Genomic DNA, 22,779 nt, shown 5'->3' with positions numbered 1-22,779 from the left:
ACACACACACACACACACACACACACACACACACACACACACACACACACACACACACACACACACACACACACACACACACACACACACACACACACACACACACACACACACACACACTAGGGAAAGGCTGACACAGATTCACATTCTGTGTCCCCTTCTGTGCAGAATATAAGGTAGTTATCATTGCCACCAGAACCACTGCCAGCTACTATAAGGCTCTTAAAAAGGTATCCAATTATACTGAGTAAACTTAATATCAATACAAATGGTAACGCTGACTAAACAGCAAGGCTTTAGGAGTGGCTAGAGTTGTCACCAAATAAATAAATGCAAATACTCTCAAAGCTTAAATATTTTGTAAAAAGGACCAGCCACAATGAAAAGTTTAAATATATTTAATAATAAATATTAAAAAAACATGAACATTCTAATATATTTACAGTAAACACCAACGTTTCAGTCGCCAATGGAAAGTTTCACACAGTTATAGAAAAACAGTATTTAGGTTTATAAGTTCATAGGTAAGTACTAGGCTATTGACCCAAGGGCCTAAGTAAGCCTAACCAACAAGGTTCCCTGACTTATGCCACCCAAGAAAGTTATTTTCCTGTGCCCCTGTCGAGCAGAGCCACAGAAGTGATCCCCAGGGTGTATTTCCTATTTCCCATCCACTCATCAAGATTTTTCTTGAAGAGTGCTAATGAGGAACTTTGCTTGACATAGATGGGTAGCTTGTTCCAGAGTATGGGAAGTCTCTGGGACAGGAATCTATCCCTCCAGCATGTCCTGTTTATTGTGGTGACAAGGTTTAGGTCCCTAGACCGTGTAGCTTGGAGGGATTGGGATTTCCTTAGGTGTAGCATGTCCAACAGCTCTGGGTTTGACATAGCTTTATATGTTAAGCAGAGATCACCTCAGAGTAGGTGATATGCTATGGAATAAAGCTGGAGTTTTTTGAGACGGTCAGTGTAGGGCATCTGTTTGAGGCCAGTAATCCTCTTTGTGAGGTACTTCTGTGGCCTTTCCAGCTTCTGCAGATGTCTTGTGAGGTACATACCAAAAGGGGAGTTGTACTCTATAATAGGTCTAATGAGTGCCGAGTAGAGGGGAATAATGACCTCTTTTTTCCTGGATGAGAACACTTTTGTGATGAGGTGTGCCACATAGAAGGACTTCCTGACTACTGTGGCGATGTGACTATCAAAGGAGAGAGTATTGTCCACCTGGATCCTAAAGTCTCTTATCACACATTCGGCATTAAGTAGACTGCTGCCTATGTGGTAGTTCATGGGTACAGAGATTTTACCAAAGGAGATGACAATGCACTTTTTGGCAGTGAGCTTGAGGCCATGGCTCTGACACCAGGCATCTGTCCGAGTGAGGCCCTTCTGTAAAATGTCCACATCATTTGGGGGCTCGACTATGGCTCCTAGTTTGCAATCATCTGTGAACTTCATTAGCCAAAGGCCTACTGTGTTAGCCTGTACTTCAGAGAAATAGATACCAAACAGGAGAGGTCCCAGGACTGAACCCTGTGGTACTCCACTTGTCACTGGTTTGAAGTTGGACTTGGAGTCTGCAACGTTTACAGTGTAGGTTCTGCCAGTGAGCCAATTGCCAGCCCGTCTTGTGATGTAGGCATTTATACCTAGTTTAGTGAGTTTCGCTATCATTCCAGAATGGGGGATAGTGTCAAAAGCGTTGGCAAAGTCAAGATAGGCTGTGTGAACCACCTTACCCTCATCTATGGCTTTGGTGACTGCCTCAAAGAAGTTGATCAGGTTCAGTAGGCATGATCTGCCTTTCACAAACCCGAACTGGGTGGGGTCCAGAGTTTGGAGGTTACCAATGTCTTTGTTTAGGAGTTCTATGATGATACGTTCTTACAGACCAGGCTCGTCAGGCTAATAGGGTGATAGTTCCTGGGATCAGTGGTGGCTCCCCCTTTGTGGAGTGGGCTAACTGTTGCTGTGCACCATTCAGTGGGCACAAAGCCTGACGTGAGGCTATGATTGAACATGGTGCTTAGGTGGGGAGCTAGTTCATTTTGAATTTCTTGTAAAACGTAGCCTGGGATGTTGTCTGGTCACATGGATGCTGTGTTTTTGGCTTTAGAGAGTGCAGCTTTTACCTGCTTAGTTGTGATTACAGGGACTCTGCATTCTTCCTGTATTATTATGGGCCCTTTAGGGGTAAGAGGGGGGGTAAAGTTAGCACTGAACCTATCTGCTAGGATGTTGGCAATATCAGCTGGTTCTGTAACTTTCTTGCCGCTGTGCGGTAACTCAGAGCAGATCTGGGTATTGCTATTGAGATTCTTGACATAGCTATAGAGTGCTTTGGGGTTGTCCCTAGAATCAGTAGTGATTTTGTTTTCATAGCTAGCTTTGGAGGATCTTATAAGGGATCTCAGCTTCTTACTGAGGCTGACCAGGGAGCTCCTCCACTCATGGGATTTTACTCTCTTTCGCAACAGTTTCTTCCATTTATTGTAAAGTTTGTTTATGGCAGGGGACCACCAGATTGGCTTCCTTTTTTGGAGGATAGCATCTTGGTTCTGTTTGGGATAGCACAATCCATGCAGTCGTGTAAGTGCTTATAGAGTGCATTTGTGTAGGATTCAGAAGTTGTGACTGTATTGTCCATCTGCGTGGGTGTCATGAAGTTCACCAATTTTGTCTTAAGAAGCATGAAGTTTGCTTTGGATTAATTTTTTTCCGTGGTTTCCTTAATGGGGGGTGGGGATGGGATGTGGATCTCTAGGGTGATTAGCTTATGGTCAACTCTGAACAACGAAGAGTTGACTTCAGGTGTGGAACACCAGTCACTCATATTGGTAATGATTAGGTCTAGGATATTGTTGCCCCTGGTGGGGGTGTGGATAAGTTAATCCAGGCATTGGAATCTATGAATTCCAGAAAGCATTGAGCAAAGGAGTTGGTACATGAGTAGTTTTCCCAGTTAATGGTAGGGCAGTTGAAATCGCCCATTATTAGGGTGTTTGGTTGAACCCTAATATTTTCCAGTATATCAAGAAAAGAAGAGTGGGAATCCTGGGGCATGGTGGGGGATCTGTAGCAAGCTACAATTTGGATTGCAGTTTTGCCCAGAGTTAGTTGCACTTGGATAACCTCGGATGCATTATGCTGCACAACTAGCTTGGAGGTGTGTATATCCTTAATGAATATGGACACACTTCCACCTTTGGTGTTCTTGTCCAGGTTGGATGGCTGAAAAGTGTGGTATGAGTTATAGCCTGGTAATGCACGGATGCTCTCTAAAGCCTTGAACCAGGTCTCAGTCACTGCACAGATATCAATGTTCTCCATTTTAAGGAGTGCCTCGAGGGAGTGCATTTTGAGATTTAAACTTCTAGCATTAAGTAGCATTACCCTCAGTATTTGCTTGCCTGTTCCTGTTACGGTGGTGAATTTATCATTTGAACCTTGCCTAAAAAAGGCACTATAGGGGCGGTAAGACCCTTAACCAGTATCTGGAATCCCAGGGGTGACATGTGCAGGCCATCTCTGGCAAAGCATCGTGGTCTGTCGACACATGACAATAAAAATTAAACCAAAATAAGTCATGGACTTCCAAAAGAATGAACAAACAAGTTAAAATGTCAGCAGTAGTCAAATTCATTTGGACAGCCGCTGAGTCAGGTTGTTTCAGTGTTGATGTACTACCTCTAAAAGTCACATAGTCCCAGTAAATTGACTCAATCCCCAGAAACTTCTAGTAATAAAGCAGTACCAGATCAAAGAACGCTAGTAGAGGAGTAGAGTTTTAACAGTTCTTTCACTATGTATGAACCAGGTCATGGAATACCTTATCAGCTAGAAGTAAATCTTTAAAAAGTAATACACAGTCTAACTCACAGCCAGTGCATGGTCTGAAAAGAAGACAAATATGTGGTTAGCACAGAGCTCCAGGTAACCTGGCAGCAGAAATCCGTATCACATGAAGATAAAGTAGTTTGCCATCAGGATGTCTCAAGTACAAGAAGTCACAGTAGTGAAATTACCATGACATAACAGCAAGTATAAAGTCTAAAATGTGCTGTTTATCCATTTTGGTTTATCCTTCTGCAACCTCATATCATACCCTGTTTAACTTCAAACATCTTATTTTGTAAATATGTCATCCCACCACACCAAAAGACATGTGATACCTCTAAAGCTTTTATGATCCATTTTTTCTGCTTTCTCTTGTGCAACTGCTTCCACCATGGGTAAGCATTATGCTGATGTGACCTCATGAACCCCAACTCCATGGTGCAGTGGGACAGAGCTTTGATTGACTTCCAGTCTAACCAGATTCACTTAGCAGCCTGGACCCAGAAGAGCTGGCTCTAGAGGGATGGGAAAGAGTGGTCTACACTGAACTGCCCCATCCCAAATTGTGGAAAGCAATCATTGTACCAGTTCTGGCTAGCAGAGGACAAATAAACAAAAATGTGTCACGTGGAAAACAGTGGTTGCATTATGGTTGGGCTGGGTCTATAGACATGCAAATCCTTGCTTTGGGATAGTAGGTCCTTCTTAGTATGAGTGATTACTAGTTATCAAAGGGGGTGGAATATGAAGAATGCAAATACTTTGCCTGCCATGATGGCAGAGTCAACTGTGTCTATCAACTTGTAACTAGAGGCACTATAGGATGATTTTCCAATATAGGGTGTTTCTTACTACAAGGTGATATGGGGCAATGGCAGAATAAGAAGATTGAATGACTAACCCAGGGGGAAATTATAGTAAATGGACCAGGAAAGAAAAAAATGTAAGAAAAAATGGCATGGCTTGCTGAACTATCTGATCATTTTTGATGAGGACCCATCAGTTACATGGCATAAGTACCTCATACTTTCTGCTCTGATACCTTTCTGGAACCTACATTTCAGTGGCTCTGTAAATACTTGGACAATCAATATCATTTATATAAAAACATACAAACTTATGAGTTAATATACAAGTTAATATTATATGCACATATAAATTCTATAAACAAGGATATATATATATATATATATATATATATATATATATATATATATATATATATATAGGCAACCCAAGAACAAAAAGGTGCATGCCAAAACAGATGTGGTGCTCAGAATACACATACAGTTCAAAAAAATCACAAAATCCAGAACTCGCAAATAAATCAAACCTTGTTATGTATATTCCGAGAAGAAGGGACCCAAAAACACTTGAATAAGTGTATTAAAGCTTTATTCCAGTAGAACAAACATTCAGGCAGCTTACACAGTGGCCATTCGGCTTCTACAACACAGACCGGTGACCGGTTTCACCTCCTGGTATCATCAGTGTGAATTCACCATAAAGCAACGACGAGTATTTATATGCCATGACCCCTATTACAGTTAAAGAAACAGAGACTTTAAAGTGCACATTTCAATATACAGAACAATGTCCAAAAAGACACATAATACTCAAAGACATATATATATTTGAAACCAGGTGAAATATATGTGTACATATAAATACACATGAATACAAACATACTTATTTTTATATATATATATATATATATATATATATATATATATATATATACATATATATATATACATATACATATACATATAAACACATATTGGGGAAGAGTAAACAATGAATTAAAAAATGCAATTCAGACATTACCAATGGTCATTGACCAGGTTTATATAAGGCCCCTAACGTCGCCATCCACATTCCTTCTTTTTTGTCTAAAATCTCATGCTTAGTTATGTTGGACATCCTATTACCTTTCACTACATCAGTTCCAACAAATAGAAATTGTGCTGAAACATGTTCCAATCTATGGTTGTAAAGTGCACTTCTTTGATGTTTACAGCTTATATCACTCAAGTGCACTGCAATTCTATTATTTAAACTTCTTCAGGTCTGTCCGACATAAAATGCCCCACATTGGCAGACAGGTATATAGATTACCAACTCATGTGTATTTATACAATATACATAACATAAATATACATTTATACAATATACATAACAAGGTTTGATTTATTTGTGAGTGCTGGATTTTGTGATTTTTTTGAAAAAAAAAAAAAAAAAAAAAATATATATATATATATATATATATATATATATATATATATATATATATAGTTTACTATCAAATGAACGAAAATCACAACCGTGAACAGTGATTTCCGCGATGCATATCCTCAACTCATGCATATTAAATAGGCTGTAAGGTTTACGCAAGAAGATTGACAACGTTCTGTCGCTATTAATGTTAGCAACTCCCATTGCCAACCATGCTTTGAGTCCCTGCCTTGTGTACGTCCTTCTGAACGGACGTACACATGAACCTTGACATTCCGACTGTCGATCCTACCATGTTTGAGGAGGAGGCTGTCGTGCAACTGAATGTTGACATTTTGATTGTAAATCATATCTATATATATATATATATATATATATATATATATATATATTATACACACACACACACACACACACACACACACACACACACACACACACACACACACAAACAGACATAAACAAGACTCTAAGCACTCTATATTGAATGGTTCTTTTTCCCCACATAGTTATCCAGTGCAGTTTTAAAAGTGTTTACATTTTTTTATACTTAATGTTATCTAGGACATTATTTTTAATTCACTACTGTTTCCTTAGGGCAATGCTTACATAAATTTCTACTGCATTTAGATTTTTTTATCTTATGATAAGGACCCACTAAAATTGTTTGGTCCTGGACATTTTTACAATATTTTACATGTCAGCATTATGCAACTGATATTTATCACTCATGACCTTGCATAGCAACATTAAATTTCCCGCTACCATTCTGTAATGTCTTTTATTTGTATTCAGTCCACTAACAATCCATACTATTAAAAGGGGTCCCAAAAGGAATGCCATATTCAGGTTTGCATATTATCAAACTATGATGCAGTTTTATTAATTTAACAGCAGCTCTAGATTTTATTCATCTTAAGACTTACCTGACTTAATTATCAATCTCTTTTAATTATAATATGAATGAGATGTAAACTGTAAGCTTCTGTCCAGCTTTATTCCCAAGTCACTGTAAGCTAAGATTTTATGTAAGGAGTTATCTGTCATATAATACTGTACCATATCCTTCATGCAGTCAGACTTTACAATGTTTATTTTATCAACATTTAAACTCGGCTGATGTGCTTAAATCAAATTAATATTGGTAAGAATTCTGGTGCATCACTGCTTCTGGTGCTACAGTTTTTGCTGTGTTAATACTGAAGGAGTATTTCATATTGAATAATTATTCATATTTTTACTGGTCAAAAGTATTACTGGAAAATAAATGGAGTCCCAATACCAAGCCTTTTGGGATGCCTCTCCTCACTGTACAAATATGTCCAATTTCTTTTCCTTAACTAGATATACCAGCTCTAATGTGTAGGGCATTTCTGGAACCTAGATCAGGCGCCCTTTTTTTAAATCATATTTTATTGATCAGTGCTACCAAAACTTCTAATGAAACCGAAACAGATAGCATCTACATGAAACTGAGGGTCCACAGCACCACCGCATCAACCACAATAGTCCTTACATTTTGAATTCCACCTTATGCATGGGCTGAATTTATTAAATGCATGTCAGTAAATATTTTCATGGTAATTTCACAGTGATATGATGCAGCACATATAATGTTTAATCAAAATGAAGTTATGGTAATTTTAAATAAATCAGTGGATTCCAGAAACTGCTATGGCATGGCTATGTGTCTGTGGGTAAGACCCGCACTTTGGATACAGCAGTGAGTTGCTTCATGCTGCTTTACAAATGTTGTGCATCATCATGCACTGCTGTCTTTGACTGAACCTTTCTCCCCTTGTGTTTGGTTGGTTGAGCAAGCTCAGCATACGTAATATGTCTGCCATGTGATGATGGCATTACTGATGCTGCTGGGTAATCGTATTCACAGCTGTTGTCCAACAAAACACATTTTTTCTCTGTTGGCTTCCTGGACAGGTCCAATTCCACGTACTTGATGCTTTCCACATTTTCATTCTGAAAATCAGAAATACGTCATTACTGACTGCACTCGTAAGTTTAAAACTACTTTAATATCCATATACTCATGATATCTAACTATACCTCCTCAGGTTCAGCAAAGTCGGCAGCAGATATTTCATTGCTGAAAGAGTACAATTATTAAAATATTTAGTTAGCAAGATTTAGAACTCATTCTAAAAAGCATTTGACATGGCAGCAGTTACTGGCAAAAAGTGACATATTTCTGAGGGATCTTGCACTGTCAGATTAATGGGAGTTATATAAAAGCAAGTTTAGTAAATTCAGATTTGTAAACAGCATGTCTACCTGCTTTGTTGTTTTTAGTCTGCCATTCCTGTAACATCACAGCTTTTAGACTTAAAACATTTACATGATTTCAACAATTCATCACAAAGGTTCACTGGTTCTCATATAGCTTTACTGTTCTCTGCTACACGCGACCAGTTGGAATAGAGCACACTGTCTTATAACACATTTGCAGTAGAACTGCAGCCCTATTCAAGAGAAATATATTTTATTAAATTTATTTTAATAATAGTAAGAGCCATAATTGATAAAACAGAGGTGGGATGATCAACAGCCAATGACAAACATAAATAATTGATAGACAATTGTATTTGCAAATGAAAAGCTGAATGCTTCTTTGTTACAGGATATTGTAACTATAATAATGCAATATCATACCACATTCATGTCATTCAAACCAGGTAGCAGACTTCACCTGTTGGTGAGTGCTACCTCTTGACACTAGCCAACAATCATTACGATCTCATCGTCACTTGCCTGTGCAGTCAAGGAACACATTCTAGTCGACATTATACCAACAAGGGGAGCTGATAGCTTAATGAGAGATGTACTTCAACTCAAAACAGCTCAAAAACAGCTTAGTGTTAAATGAAGCAAATGAATCTGCCATTGTTATACCTTACTGCCATAAAAGTCATGTGCAGAAGGAAATTTATAAAAAATTGAGTCCTACAACTCTGACTTCACCAGCCAGTGCTTGATAGTGTAAAGAACATCCTGGAGAAGAATATTGGTTATTAGTATGCGATTAGTCTACATCTGGGATGAACATGTGGCAACTAGGCAACAGCTGAATACAACTGATCACATTTAAGAACTCAATATTCTATTTTAACTAAAAGTAATAGTGGTCTGCAACAAAAATGCAAGAATTTGGACAGTATCTCAATAGGAGATCTTGGTGGGAAATCCAGGTTTTATGCATTTTTGACAGAATATAAAAAATATGCTAGTTAAGGATGCTTGGGAACCAGTCTTTATAACCGCCTGTCAATAATACATTTTTCTTTGAAGCTTCAGCCTTAAATATTATAGCCATGTCATTGAAAAGGAGACATAAAAATCACAGTTAACAACTTGTTTCAGGGCCTGGCCTACTAGTTATTCCCCGGGATTCATGAAGCTCGGCGCAAGGCCGGCGTTAGGCTTGCACCAACCGTGCGGCGTGTAGATGGCGCAGTAGTGCCAAATGCATATTAATGAAGGCGTGCTGTCGCCACAGTCACTTGCATAGGAAATGAGCAAGAGTACATAGGGCATGTCGAAGTGCCGCACGGAGGCGTAGAAATGTCAGCTGTCGACGTGCAACCTAAAATGCTTGCATATAACAATTTGCCTGCAATAGTAATCACATCTGTCAGTGTCCGTGGATACTGAAATGTATACAAAGCATGCAAGACAGTCCCTGTGAACACAAAATTAAGAAGCAAACACAAATGCATGGTAGGGAATAACGAGTCCCCATCCCTCGAACAAATGACATTGAAAACCGTGTGCCTGTATTCCAACACAGTGTAGATAGTTATACCAAGTGGAAGTGAAACGCATCATGTTAACGCACCGCCAATAGCTACGTCCAGGCTAATGGTCAGGGTCACCAGCTGTCCCACATTGTGAGGAAGAGTACACAGCTGGGCAGATGTGTCCATAACAAAACCATGATAAATGTAAATATCTAGCGACCGTATGACAGAATTATATCCCAAAGCGCATGTAATAGTCACATACAATAGGTATGTCCGTATGTAACATACCACATGTGACAAGAAATAGAATAAGTAAGAAAACGAAACAGAAGGAGCATATAAACTGCTACAACAATAAGCTAACATGTAGGCAGAAAGGAAAAGTATTATCCGTAGTGTTGACTGTGAGTATGTGTTGTCCAGTACAATCGGATATGTGTCCGGAATATATCCCATCCTGGACACATGAAAAGGTGGCACCCTACCAATGATCATAGCAGTCAGCTAAAATCCGCACATATATGGTCCAAGCCGTACTTGTTAGGATGTGTCACAGTTGAATGGGTATTACCCGGGTGTACCAACCATGTCATGAAAGTTAAGTATGGGCATGTACCTATGTGCGTGATGTACAGCATGTGGAAGGTGAAACATGCCAGGGTAGTCCACACAACCATACAGGTACCTGACATATGTAGTGTAAGCAATGTGTTACCTTGACCGTGTCATGGGCCATCAACCAAAGCAGTGATGGATGGAGTGTCAGTAATATGCGTGTGGGGGGGGGTGGGTAATGGTATAATCCTCAAAGGCGAGACTGTGTTTTATGCAGAATAGGTGAACTGGAGGTGTACGAGGGAGCAGCGGATGAGTCAGAAAGAAACACTAAGAACAAGTATACACATCTGCAACACAACCTGACAGGCCATACTGTAGAACACAATCACACAAACATATGAATATTAAAATGTGTGATACAAATGTACAGAAACGTCACCGGCACATACCCACAGAATGGTCCTGATGGAACTGGCCCATTCAAGTGCAACACACCTGGATGCATAATTGAATACTCATCATCCCCTCCCCTCCACAGCACACAACCCACCCTCATACCTGAACGTCCACCAAATCCAGCAATACTTGACCTACTAGCTTGGCGCAGCCACATCTACACATAGTGACCACTACTCATATGTAGTAGGCAGTGTCACCCTAGGCAGTGTCAGGATTGCAAACTATATATCCCTTGCATGTAAAACTCTCAACACATTTTCGTAAAGCCAAAAGAATGGTCGGTATTGGTCTTGTTAAATTTTTGGGTATCCCTCATGGGATAAGTAACTTGTGTAAACATCAGAATGTGTATCAAGTCATGATGTCCAGTCCTGTAGACATCTGGACACAAGTTGAATGTGCAGTAGTGGTGCACGAGACTGTCCAGCCCTAGACGGTCATGCAGAACCTACTACCCAGGATCAAACACCTGCCCATGACGCATGTGTCCCCACATGAATAATCGAGAGAATATCTTGTACACATTCACATAGTGTCACTTGGAAATAGGGTGATGATGGCACTGACGTAAACAGGGTACCCCCTGATCCACTGTGTGAGGGGCAGTCACTGTTTGGGTAGGTGTGTCCTGACCAACAATGATACAATGCTAAATGTCCTGTGATTGCAGGAAATAACTATGTACCATACTGCATGTAACATTTGCCTAAAGCAGTCATGTCAGGATAGAAAATACGTAATTCGTACAAGAAACAGACTAACAACTAAAGTGCTAAAGGTATAGGCTCTCAGCTAGGAAAATAATGAATGTTCTAATCCCACACTGACCATGAGTATGTGTTGGCCTAAACAATCTGGTGTCCCCAAAATATATCCCATCCTGTACATATGACAATGTGGCAACCCTACCAATGGTTAGAGCATTCACACAATAACTGGCCAGCCTCTTAATCACTCACAAAGCCAGTGACCTTTGGAGGAAAGGTGTTGAATGAGAATGACTAATGACAACAATTAAGAGTAATAGATGCATTTAATGGCATAAAATAAGTAGTAATACGAATCTGTCAACACGTTCCAAGTTAATAGTACTAATATTGTAGAAGTGTCCATGATTGTCCCTGATTTGTCATAGCCTTGTCCCTGTCACTGTAGAAATTAGTCCCCGAGTATCACAGAGGTCCGTACACATATGTACACCAACCGTCACATTTGTTGACAGGACTATTGCATATCTGTAGTGAATTTATAACTGATGTCCAGAATAATATTTATCGTATATATGAATAAATGCAATAGTCAAATGTGAAGGGAAACACCAGTGGAAATCCCCCCCCCACTGTATTATGTAGTGGAATCACTCCCCATCCTATATTATGTAGTGCTGACCTATTAGTGTGGTCAGAGGTGCCCAAACACCTGCATCTGTAAACACAGGTAGAATATTAAAATCGGGATTAACTCTGTCCATGAGCTACGTCTGACATTTGAACAGGTACAGGGAAGTTCTAGTCACCAATCGGACAAGTCTAAACCCGGACCAGCACATGAACACCTTGACAATCAAACACATGTATGTGCCAGGACTATAAGCGTAGGAGTTTGGAATATCCTTGGAGTGAGTAGACATGCAGCACGGGTCCAGAGCAGTAGGAAATAGGGAATGTCGAAAGTGTAGTACTGTGATTTTCTCAGCAGGAGAATGTATGCCTGCTGTGTAAGTGAAGTGGTGAGGCATATGTTATAGTAGCTATGAATCATGGGTATACATATAAATGAGGCAGAACAACAATAGTGTAGTGGTTAGAGCATCTGCCTAATGTAAAGGCATTCCCGGTTCAAGTACGACTATAGCACATATTAATTTATTGTGTAATGAATGCCTCTGTGCTGTAAAGCCAACATTTAAACATGTACAGGTGAACACGTGTCTCGCATGGGGCCGTAAACCACATTCCATCAATCAAAGTGGTACGGTCATAAGGAATAAGGCACATGTAATCACAAAGAAGTGGCAGTAAACATATGTTACTCACAATAAGTAGATGCAAGTGCGCCTGCGCAGATGTAAGCAGCTTGTAGCATAGCAAATGTATGTTGTCTTGTACAGCTGTAACTTTTATATATAGATATATATATATATATATATATATATATATATATATATATATATATAGAGAGAGAGAGAGAGAGAAGTAGATAGATAGATAGATGTGTGTATAGATAAATATCCACAGACATAAAATAAATATGCAATTTTATATATATATATATATATATATATATATATATATATATATATATATATATATATATAAGAATGAACGCCGAAAGATGAAAGCAAACATAAGGGTTGTGAAGGGAATCTAGAGCAAGTAAGGTATTATAAAGTGCTCGCAGCGTATGCCAGATAAAGCTGCACAAGAGTGAGTAGAGCACCGCTATGCACACCAGAGGCAGGGTTATACCAGTGACCATAACATCGTTGATGTGCTACGTCAACATTATACACAGACGGAATGTAGTTCATGTTGTGACCACCTACACTTGTAACCCGCAAATTGTTCATAATCCATAACACCAGGAAATGCACGTATGTGCAAATATGAATGGAGTGAGACCCTGTGAATACAAGAGGCGGTACAAAATGTGTGCAGGGCCCCAATGCTCTGGAGAGGGCAATGTGTAAAGGTGTGTCATGGCTGTGATATCAGGTGGATAATGGCTGTTATGAGTGGAAACTCAACACGGGTGTGCTGGAGAAACTATGGATATGCGATTATGGACACAGGAGTGCTAGGGTATGTTGTGCCAGTTGCAATGGAGCAGCCCGTGGAGGTCAGCTAGTACGTAAGTGCGATTCCCAGATAGAGCATCATCTGCGTGGAGACATGCGTGAATGGGCGTACCATCATCGGAGGTTGTGCGTCAGGGCTGGCAGCCCAGAACGTAAAACCTATCTGCCAACCATGAGCGGAACGGAGTACTGCTGTGACAACCCCAAACCGGGAAAAGCAGAAAGGCAGAACTACATGCAGACATCAATATGTTGACGTGCAATCTCTGTAACACAAGCACTCATTCTATTAACATTAATAATATAAATGTGCACAGAAACAAACACAGTAGCAGGAATAATAGGCTGTGCATACGAGTAATAGGTTGAATGACACTGTATCCCATCACACTTATCAGCGTTTACCCCAGACATGAAAAACGTGCGACATCTGTCCGCTGTAAAACGTGCAGTATACTGATAACAAGTTCACCGGAGTTAAGTGTCGGTGTCATAAAGACTAAGACAATAGCATGCTGTTGAAGCAGAGATAAAACCCAATACACATGTGTAAGTGTCTATGTCCGGGAAATGTATTGGTTAATGGACACAAAGATGTATATATAGATAAAAATATATATACATATAGATATATATTGATATACATATATATATATATATATATATATATATATATATATACACACACACACACACAAAGATATATACATATATATATATATATAGATAGATATACACATACAACAGGTATTGATATATACACATACACACAAAACAAATATATATGTCATTGTAGATATACACATGTACATAACTAGGTTACTTTACAGCAATTAGAGGTAACATATGTTGAGACCGGGCACATGTTACTGGGAGGTCCAATAAATAAACGTTTTACCTCCCACACCACCCAGCTTGGCCAGTCAGACATACAGACATGCAATAAAGGTAAATACACAGCGGCATTCCAAACCACCAGCAGGAAAGTACCAGTGGGAGAGATCTGCAAGGTCTACACAGTAGGTTGTGCAAGTGTAATAACACATGGGTTGACAAAACGTACGACATGTGTCCCGAGATGGGGAGACTGGGCAATGTGTAGGGGTGTGCTCATACCCCAGCTGCGCTCACAGTAAGTAGTTCTCATGAGTTCTGTAGAGGGGTGCCAGGTAGGTGAAACATGGGTATGCAATAATGGGCTTAGGTGTGCAGGTGCTGGTTAGCAGAGATGTAGTAGGCCGGCCCAGTGGAAGTCATTAATATGCCTATGTGGGCATAGCAGATGCCTATACCTCCCAAACCTGAAGAGCACATCTACTGGATAGTCTGTAAATCATCGGGGGAATACATAGGGACCAAATCAGTGCCGTGTACCCGATTAGCATGGACGTCCATAGTTATGAATCAGAATGTAAAAAAGTCCAACTAAACACTTCCAGAACTAGTGATATTAGGTGGACAGGTGGCAGAATACAGGTAATGACAGATGACAACATGTATGAGTCATAAACAGCATGTACCTCTACAAACGTGAATGAATACATATGCTCTGTGACTGTCAATGTGTCTGGTTAATAGAACCAATCATCTAAATGTGTCCCACAGGGTGTTATGCAGTGTTCCTGATACAGTGTTCATTCTCCCCCATTGGTATGTGAGGTGTGCTAGTGACGGAAAGTGCATAATTTGCTGACCACCTTAGGTAGATGATAGCATAATAGATGAGGTTTACCACCCGTACGCCTTTGAGGGACACACCCATCTGGGCAGTTGTGTCCTGCAAGATGAATGTTATGGCACATGGCCTGTGAGTTCGGGAAAGGAGGCCATATATTGTGTGGAGTGGTGTCAGAAATTAATTTGTTGTATCAGAAACAGATACATTTAATAGGAAACAGTATTAACAATTATAATGCTACAAGAATAACCTTAATGTATGCAAACCGTTGAAGTAGTCAGCTTACTACTGGCTGTGGGTATGTGTTGCCTTGACACATGTGATAGCTCTACATATAGGATCTATAGGGCCGCCACCATTCTGAATGGCCAAAGTGGGACCTGCTCTGTAGAAATGTCAGACGTACCAGGGCACAACATACCTACAGCCATGCATAGTGCAGAAATATACATCTCAGCACAAATCAAAGCTTAGTCTAGCAGCAGTAAAGCTGCTTATGCTACTACATATAACATATTGACGTGTCAGGTATAAAAGACCTGTAACAAGCAACCACTACAGACACGTAGAAAATGAGAATGTCCCCTAATCAGGACAGTTGCAATGGCTAGAGTATTGTCACATGACATATGCCTAATGAGGGACTGCCCCATGCAAAGTGGGAAAGGTGTTACTCCTACAGTCTCCCGTTGTGCAATCTAAAAGGTAGAAAATGTACAGGAGGTATGCGGTAGCTTGACTCGGCAGACAGCTGCGTTAACAAAACAACATTCACATGTCAGCATTACAGAGTATCGGTTCCCATGTATCAGGCAGATGGGAGCAGATCGTATGAGGAACACGCAAATAATATGATTACATCACTGGACAGGCCGCCAAGTCCGTACAGTCGAATGCCTGCCATCGCCAAATGGTTAGACATACCTGATACAGTAGTCATGTAGTCCGATGTAATACGCATCACAAGGGATCGCACACACCCAGCGTGAGTGACAAATGTAAGCAGAAATGTCAGTGAGTGAGCGGCTGTAAGCGTGTTTGTCTACCAGTATGCCAGTAGTGCTCTGTCAAAGAAATGTGGAGTCTAAACGGGTATAAGGTGCTGTAACCAGAGGTCAGCAGTGCTTAACACTTTGCAAACCCACGCACAACTGCTCCCACCTGCTGGAATGTGCCTTACCCAGTCCGTATCCAAAGGCGTCGGTCTGTCCGCAAACAAAGAACTGTCCTATTCACGTGTTGGTAGCAGTACCCTGCACACATAGCTTATGTGAATTAACAATAGGCCATGGCATATGTACAGACAATAGACTACACACACACCATACAGCACAGTCATCCAACAGTATAGCAATGTACTGGCAGATATGTCCAGATCACCGGTGTATGCATGCCTGGCCGTCCTGTGTTTCAGTGTGTGAGCATGCCCAGTATGACTGATACGCATGTTGTCGACCGACATTACCATCATACCGTCATGTGTGTGAGCATGCTAAGTATGGTCAGCTGTATCGCATGTGTCACATGTCAAGATAATCAGTACCGTGTTGCCGACCCCTCCGTTCTACACAGACAGGTGTCATGCTGTGTCTTCAGGGTAGCTAATGGTCATGTGGCACTGACAGTTGCTACATGTCTGCATAGCGTGGGGGGACATCCAACTGCATCCACAGTCCTACACAGCACCGTGGGTGGCGCACATGACTCTCACATGTGTAGGTTGGACGGGGGGGGCACAGCTGACAGTTGTACACATCTGCCACTACTGTACTGGTATGCCAGGTACTCCATGTCAGTGTGTGGACCTACCTAAATTGCTGGTTGGAGGGATACCAGTGTACGTCAGATCCCAGTTTTAAATACCAGCATAGTGGTGTTGGACATCCTAGCTTTCACAACCTACATCAAACTGCCTGGCCTGCTGTAGTCTGTGTGTGTCTTTGGGGGTTGGTGTCATTCATTGGGCATATCCATAGGCCATTGTATATCATTTGTCTGTATTGGTCCACACCTGTCCAGCTGCATGGAACGTGTCTGGGCTGTACGGACACACATGATGTTCAGCCCATAATCTGCAGTGGGTTAGGACACCCTGTGTACTACTGGCTACCATTGTGACCCCCGTATGTGCTACAGATGTCATGGTGGCACTATGGATGTGCACTGTCTGCTGCCCTAACATTCGGCCACCAAAGTCTCTTGTATGCTCACATACATACCATAGCAATGGGTAAATACACTTTCTAATACAACTGCCAATTGTTAGGTCGATAGACGTACCCTGGGGGTGTTCTGGACCTGAGGACAGTGCTGGAGGGCTGCCTATGTCGGATGCCCACAGTGCACCTCCTATACATGGCCGAGCACAGGTAATGTCATGTTTGGCATCCATTGTACTGTGTGCGGGTCAGAGAGGGGAAATCCATGGGTATCTACTGTGTCAGTGCATATGCCTTGTGTTGCCTCTTTGCCAAGGACAGGTCATACTGTGCACGGCCTTTCGCCGACTTGGCCCTGCTCAGGTAGTTCCTTCACCAATTCACACTGTGCCTGTACAGGCCTTGGCAGTGGTGTTGGGCTGTGTGGCCCTGCCCCATGCTGTTCCTGCTGCAACTGTTACTGCAGGATCAGATTGTGTAGCATAGCAAATACCATAACAAACTGTGTGCATGTAGCTAGTGAATACTGCAGGGCTCCACCGGATGTGTCCGGATACCAGAACCACGACCTGAGCATCCCAAACACATGCTCAATTATATGTCTTGCCTGTGCATCTGCCTCATTATGGTGTGAGTGTTCAGGTGTGTGTGCATTGCTGATGGGTGTCATCAGCCACGACACCAGTGGTTACCCAGCATCCCCTGCTAGGAGACTGTAGGGGATGTCCATATTGGCAAAGGTGTGGTACAGCTGTGTCAGAAGCCATATATCGGAATCATCATAGCTTCCAGGGCAGACAGCACACACATTCAATCTAATGCCCTGGCCATCACATATGGCCTAGCTGTTGGAGGGTATGCCCCTGCAGTGAATGTAGGCCCTACCCCGCTCACCGGGTGGTGCTTTGTGTACGTGTGTGCAGGCTATAGCACCCAGTACCCCAGGGTAGTCAGCCATGTGCTGGTCTACTAATCATGTGTGTTGAGGACATGTACATGCTCACTAGCATGTGTTGACATGGCGTCTGTGAACTGATGCAATACTCTGGATGCAGATGCCTGTGAGATCCCCATGATATCCCCAGTTGTGCTGTGTGAGGTACCTGTGGCTAGTATACCTAGGCCAACACATACCGTGGTATCCACTGTGATGGGTTTCCCTCAGCCTGTTTGATGTGTCAGGTGTGGCAGGCACAGGTCAACAAGCCGCTGTAGGAGATCTCTGTCCACCCCATAGTGCTCCACCATTCCCAGCTCATGTAGCCCCTGGTAAGTCACCCTGAGTCAATAAAGTCTTATGTCACCCCAGTAAGGGTTGTTCGGCAGCATACACATCCTCACTGCCCTCAGCCTCCTGCACATGTTGGTCTATGTTGCCTGCTGCAGCCCTTCTCATTTGGTTGGACTGTGTTGTGAAATGTCCCCGCAGGTATACACTGGTGGTGTAGAGTGCGGAAGAAACCTGTGTGTATGCTGCTTGCTCACATTACCATACTGTTCAGGTGCGGGCTGGCCATGTCATCTGCTGATTGTGCTGATCATCACCTGTTTGTGCAGCCTGTATACCCTGTCTACTCCACTACTGATTTTGTCCCTCCCAATGTCACCAGGCAGGTATAGACACACCCCTAGCTTAGGCGTGCTAAGGTAGAAGCACTCCCGAGGCACAGTTCTGCAATGTACGTACAGTATGCCTGACCCCCCTCCCATGCTGTCAACTATATTCGAGCCCTGCACCCGGCTAACTACACACAAACACTACAGGGATCTGCATCACACCCTGGGGATAAATGGCATACACTATTGTCAACCTCATCTGCATAGTATAGTCTTCTAATGAATAGTGATATGACCCATACCGAACCTCCAAATTAATAACCACTGCTTAGTGTCGCTCAGATCCATACACAATTGGTAACAGGTGCCTTACTATCACCATATTCGATGTCCCATGGTCTTCCCAGCAACAAAATAACCGGTGTCTACATGACTACAACCCAGGATCCTGCACACAACAGACGATGTGCATTACCACTACGCCATGGCAGATATACATAGATCCCAGGTTATCACATACAGATCATCTGGCATAAACATTCAATAGTGCTGATGTCCCCAGACATATATGTTTATATCTATGTCTATCTCTCTATATCTACATATATCATATATATTATATGTATACATATATATATATATATATATATATATATATATATATATATATATATATATATATATACACACATACATACACACATATACATATACACACATATGTAGATATTGCATTTATATCACAACAGCGGACCACATGACAGCAAAGCATTAGACAGGAATGAAAAGGAAACTACATGTGCCACCTGCATCATGTAGTGTTGTTACTATCAAGGCATGTGTGTTTTGTTGCGTCACACGGGTCAGACTGTATTAAGGGTAAGAGTAGGGCTGCTGACATTTCCTCACCAGACCTATTGGCGAATGTATGTGTTGACAACCCAGTGTCTTGGCAGAATATGCGGGCTGTGGACACTATATCGGTCAGCAACAAAACACATCCTGCAGCTAGCCACCCACAGATACCAACACATAGGGTATAACTGCCAAACACACACACCTGCCATGCCTTGGAATCGAGCACCTACCTTTCTATTCTACCACACTACAGCATTACGCAGTAACAGAATGCACTACCGAGTGTCAGCATCACAGCACTCCCAGAGGCATACTTCTGGATGGGTGATATCATCGGCAAAGGCAAAGATGCCGATAGGGAATGTATGGAGAGTGAGCAGTCTAAAAGCATTACTCTGTCCTCAGGCAGCTGGAAACACACACACACACTTGGCAGGGCTGGGATTTGAACATACACCTAACTACCTTATCACACTACAGCATTACGCAGTAATGGATCACACTACCAAGATTACTGGAACACAGCACTCCCAGAGGCATAATGTCTAGGTGGATGACATCTTCAGCAAAGGCAAAGATGCTGATAGGGAATGTATGGAGAGTGAGCAGTCTAAAAGCATTACTCTGCCCTCAGAGAGCTGGAAACGCACACAAACTTGGCAGGGTTGAGAGTCAAACATACATCTAACTACCCTATCACACTACAGCATTACACGGTTATAGAACCTGCTACCGAGATTACTGGAACACAACACTCCCAGAGGCATACTTCTAGGTGGATGACATCATCAGCAAAGGCAAAGATGCCATTAGGGAATGTATGGAGAGTAAGCAGTTTGAAAGCATTACTCTGTCCCCATGCAGCTGGAAACACACAGACACACACACTTGGCAGGGCTGGGAGTTGAACATACTCCTAACTACCTTATCACACTACAGCATTTCGCAGTTACAGAATGTGCCACCGAGTTTACTGAAACACAGCACTCCCAGAGGCATACTTCTAGGTGGATGACATCATCAGCAAAGGCAAAGATGCCGTTAGGGAATGTATGGAGAGTGAGCAGTCTAAAAGCATTACTCTGTCCCTAAGCAGCTGGAAACACACAGACTTGGCAGGGTTGGGAGTCGAACATGCACCTAACTACCTTATCACACTACAGCATTACACAGTTACAGAACACGCTACTGAGATTACTGGAGCACAGCACTCCCAGAGGCATACTTCTAGGTGGATGACATCATCAGCAAAGGCAAAGATGCCGATAGGGAATGTATGGAGAGTGAGCAGACTAAAAGCATTACTCTGTCCCCAGGCAGCTGAAACACACAGACACACACACACGGCAGGGCTGGGAGTCGAACACACATCTAACCACACTACAGCATTTCGCAGGTACAGAATGCGCTACCAAGATTACTGGAACACAGTACTCCCAGAGGCATACTTCTAGGTGGATGACATCATCAGCAAAGGCAAAGACGCCATTAGGGAATGTATGGAGAATGAGCAGTCTAAAAGCATTACTCTGTCCCCAGGCAGCTGGAAACACATAGACACACACACTTGGCATGGCTGGGAGTCGAACATGCACCTAACTACCTTATCATACTACAGCATTACGCAGTTACAGAACACACTACCAAGATTACTGGAACACAGCATTCCCAGAGGCATACTTCTAGGTGGATGACATCATCAGCAAAGGCAAAGATGCCGATAGGGAATGTATGGAGAGTGAGCAGTCTAAAAGCATATTACTGTCCCAAGGTAGACGGAGACAAACACACGGCAGTGGTGTGAGCGGGACAACTGACTATGTACGGAGCACTATTACAACACTACATAGATACGAGACGTGCCACAGACAGTACACCTTTCAAGACAGTCAACCAGTGTGCTCAATGTAGGAATCCATCCTGACGTGGGGTATGGACATCTGTTGCCTGGATGACCACTATCACTATACAGGATTTCAATGGTCATGCCTATACACAGAGGCACATAACCGACACAAGGTGTCACTGGGCTTGCTCATACACTTAGTAGCACACGTCCGTTTGGAATGTACTGTGTGTCCATCTACACAACGGCATACTGGGTATCATCACCCCCTTAGTAGTAGCGAAGCGCTGTCTTGTATGCACACGGATTCTAAACACGGAAGGGCACAGTGTGTCGATAGTGAACATTGTTAGCACAAACCCTGCACTATATATATCTGACACCGGTCATCAGTGCTAGATGTGTGACGTTCGTAATCACAACTGACAATCCAGATCCAACAATGGAGAATACGGACATCTCTGCAGTAAGGAACACCTGGCATATGTATCAGTTGTGCACAATAGCACGACCACAGTATACCTCAGATACAGACATGTGGGCCATAAGACCGTGACGGACAGCTCCAGGTGTTAGTGTCCCTACGTACATGAAGACCACTCACATGTACTGACCAGTACACACTCAAGAGCCATCACAGATGTCTCTGGTGCAGATCGCAGTGGTAAATGCCGCATTCTACTATGTAGCCCTCAGACATCACCATGTACTTGGACCAGCAACACACATCCATACATTACTACAACACCATGTTACTCATGACCAGTGGACTGTACATAGGTCTACAGCAATTGCACAGACTACACATGTACTGAGAGGGTTCCATCATGTGTTATGCAATGTAATGATATCACTGTTCATAACCAGGTTGGCTCTACACATAACAGGGGCCCTGGGTCATATACAGCTGTAATAGATGACTGTTGCTGTACACCAAAAAACACTCATGTTTGGATATGACATACATGTAATTGCTGTGGATATGTACATGGCCCACACACACACACACACACACACACACACACACACACACACACA

At 42.2% G+C, this 22,779-nt stretch overlaps 1 protein-coding gene across 2 annotated transcripts in view; it reads right to left on the bottom strand.

Moving 5' to 3' along the window:
* Nucleotides 1-7,057: 7,057 nt before the first annotated feature.
* Nucleotides 7,058-22,779, bottom strand: part of LOC122816825 (tyrosine-protein phosphatase non-receptor type substrate 1-like) — a 524,785-nt gene continuing 509,063 nt past the window's right edge. For both annotated transcript variants that reach the window (XM_044089872.1, XM_044089873.1), the window contains 2 exons: nt 8,139-8,178; nt 7,058-8,051 (listed from right to left, as the gene is read on the bottom strand). In XM_044089872.1, the coding sequence (XP_043945807.1) occupies nt 7,818-8,051; nt 8,139-8,178 (274 nt within the window). In that variant the 3' untranslated portion in view covers nt 7,058-7,817. The remainder of the gene's footprint in view (nt 8,052-8,138; nt 8,179-22,779) is intronic.

Source organism: Protopterus annectens, chromosome 12.part0, assembly GCF_019279795.1.
Source record: "Protopterus annectens isolate FY-2018-M chromosome 12.part0, PAN1.0, whole genome shotgun sequence".
NCBI classification, from domain to species: domain Eukaryota; kingdom Metazoa; phylum Chordata; order Ceratodontiformes; family Protopteridae; genus Protopterus; species Protopterus annectens.
Note: the sequence above shows the minus strand (reverse complement) of the source record. Positions and strands in the feature narration are given on the sequence as shown.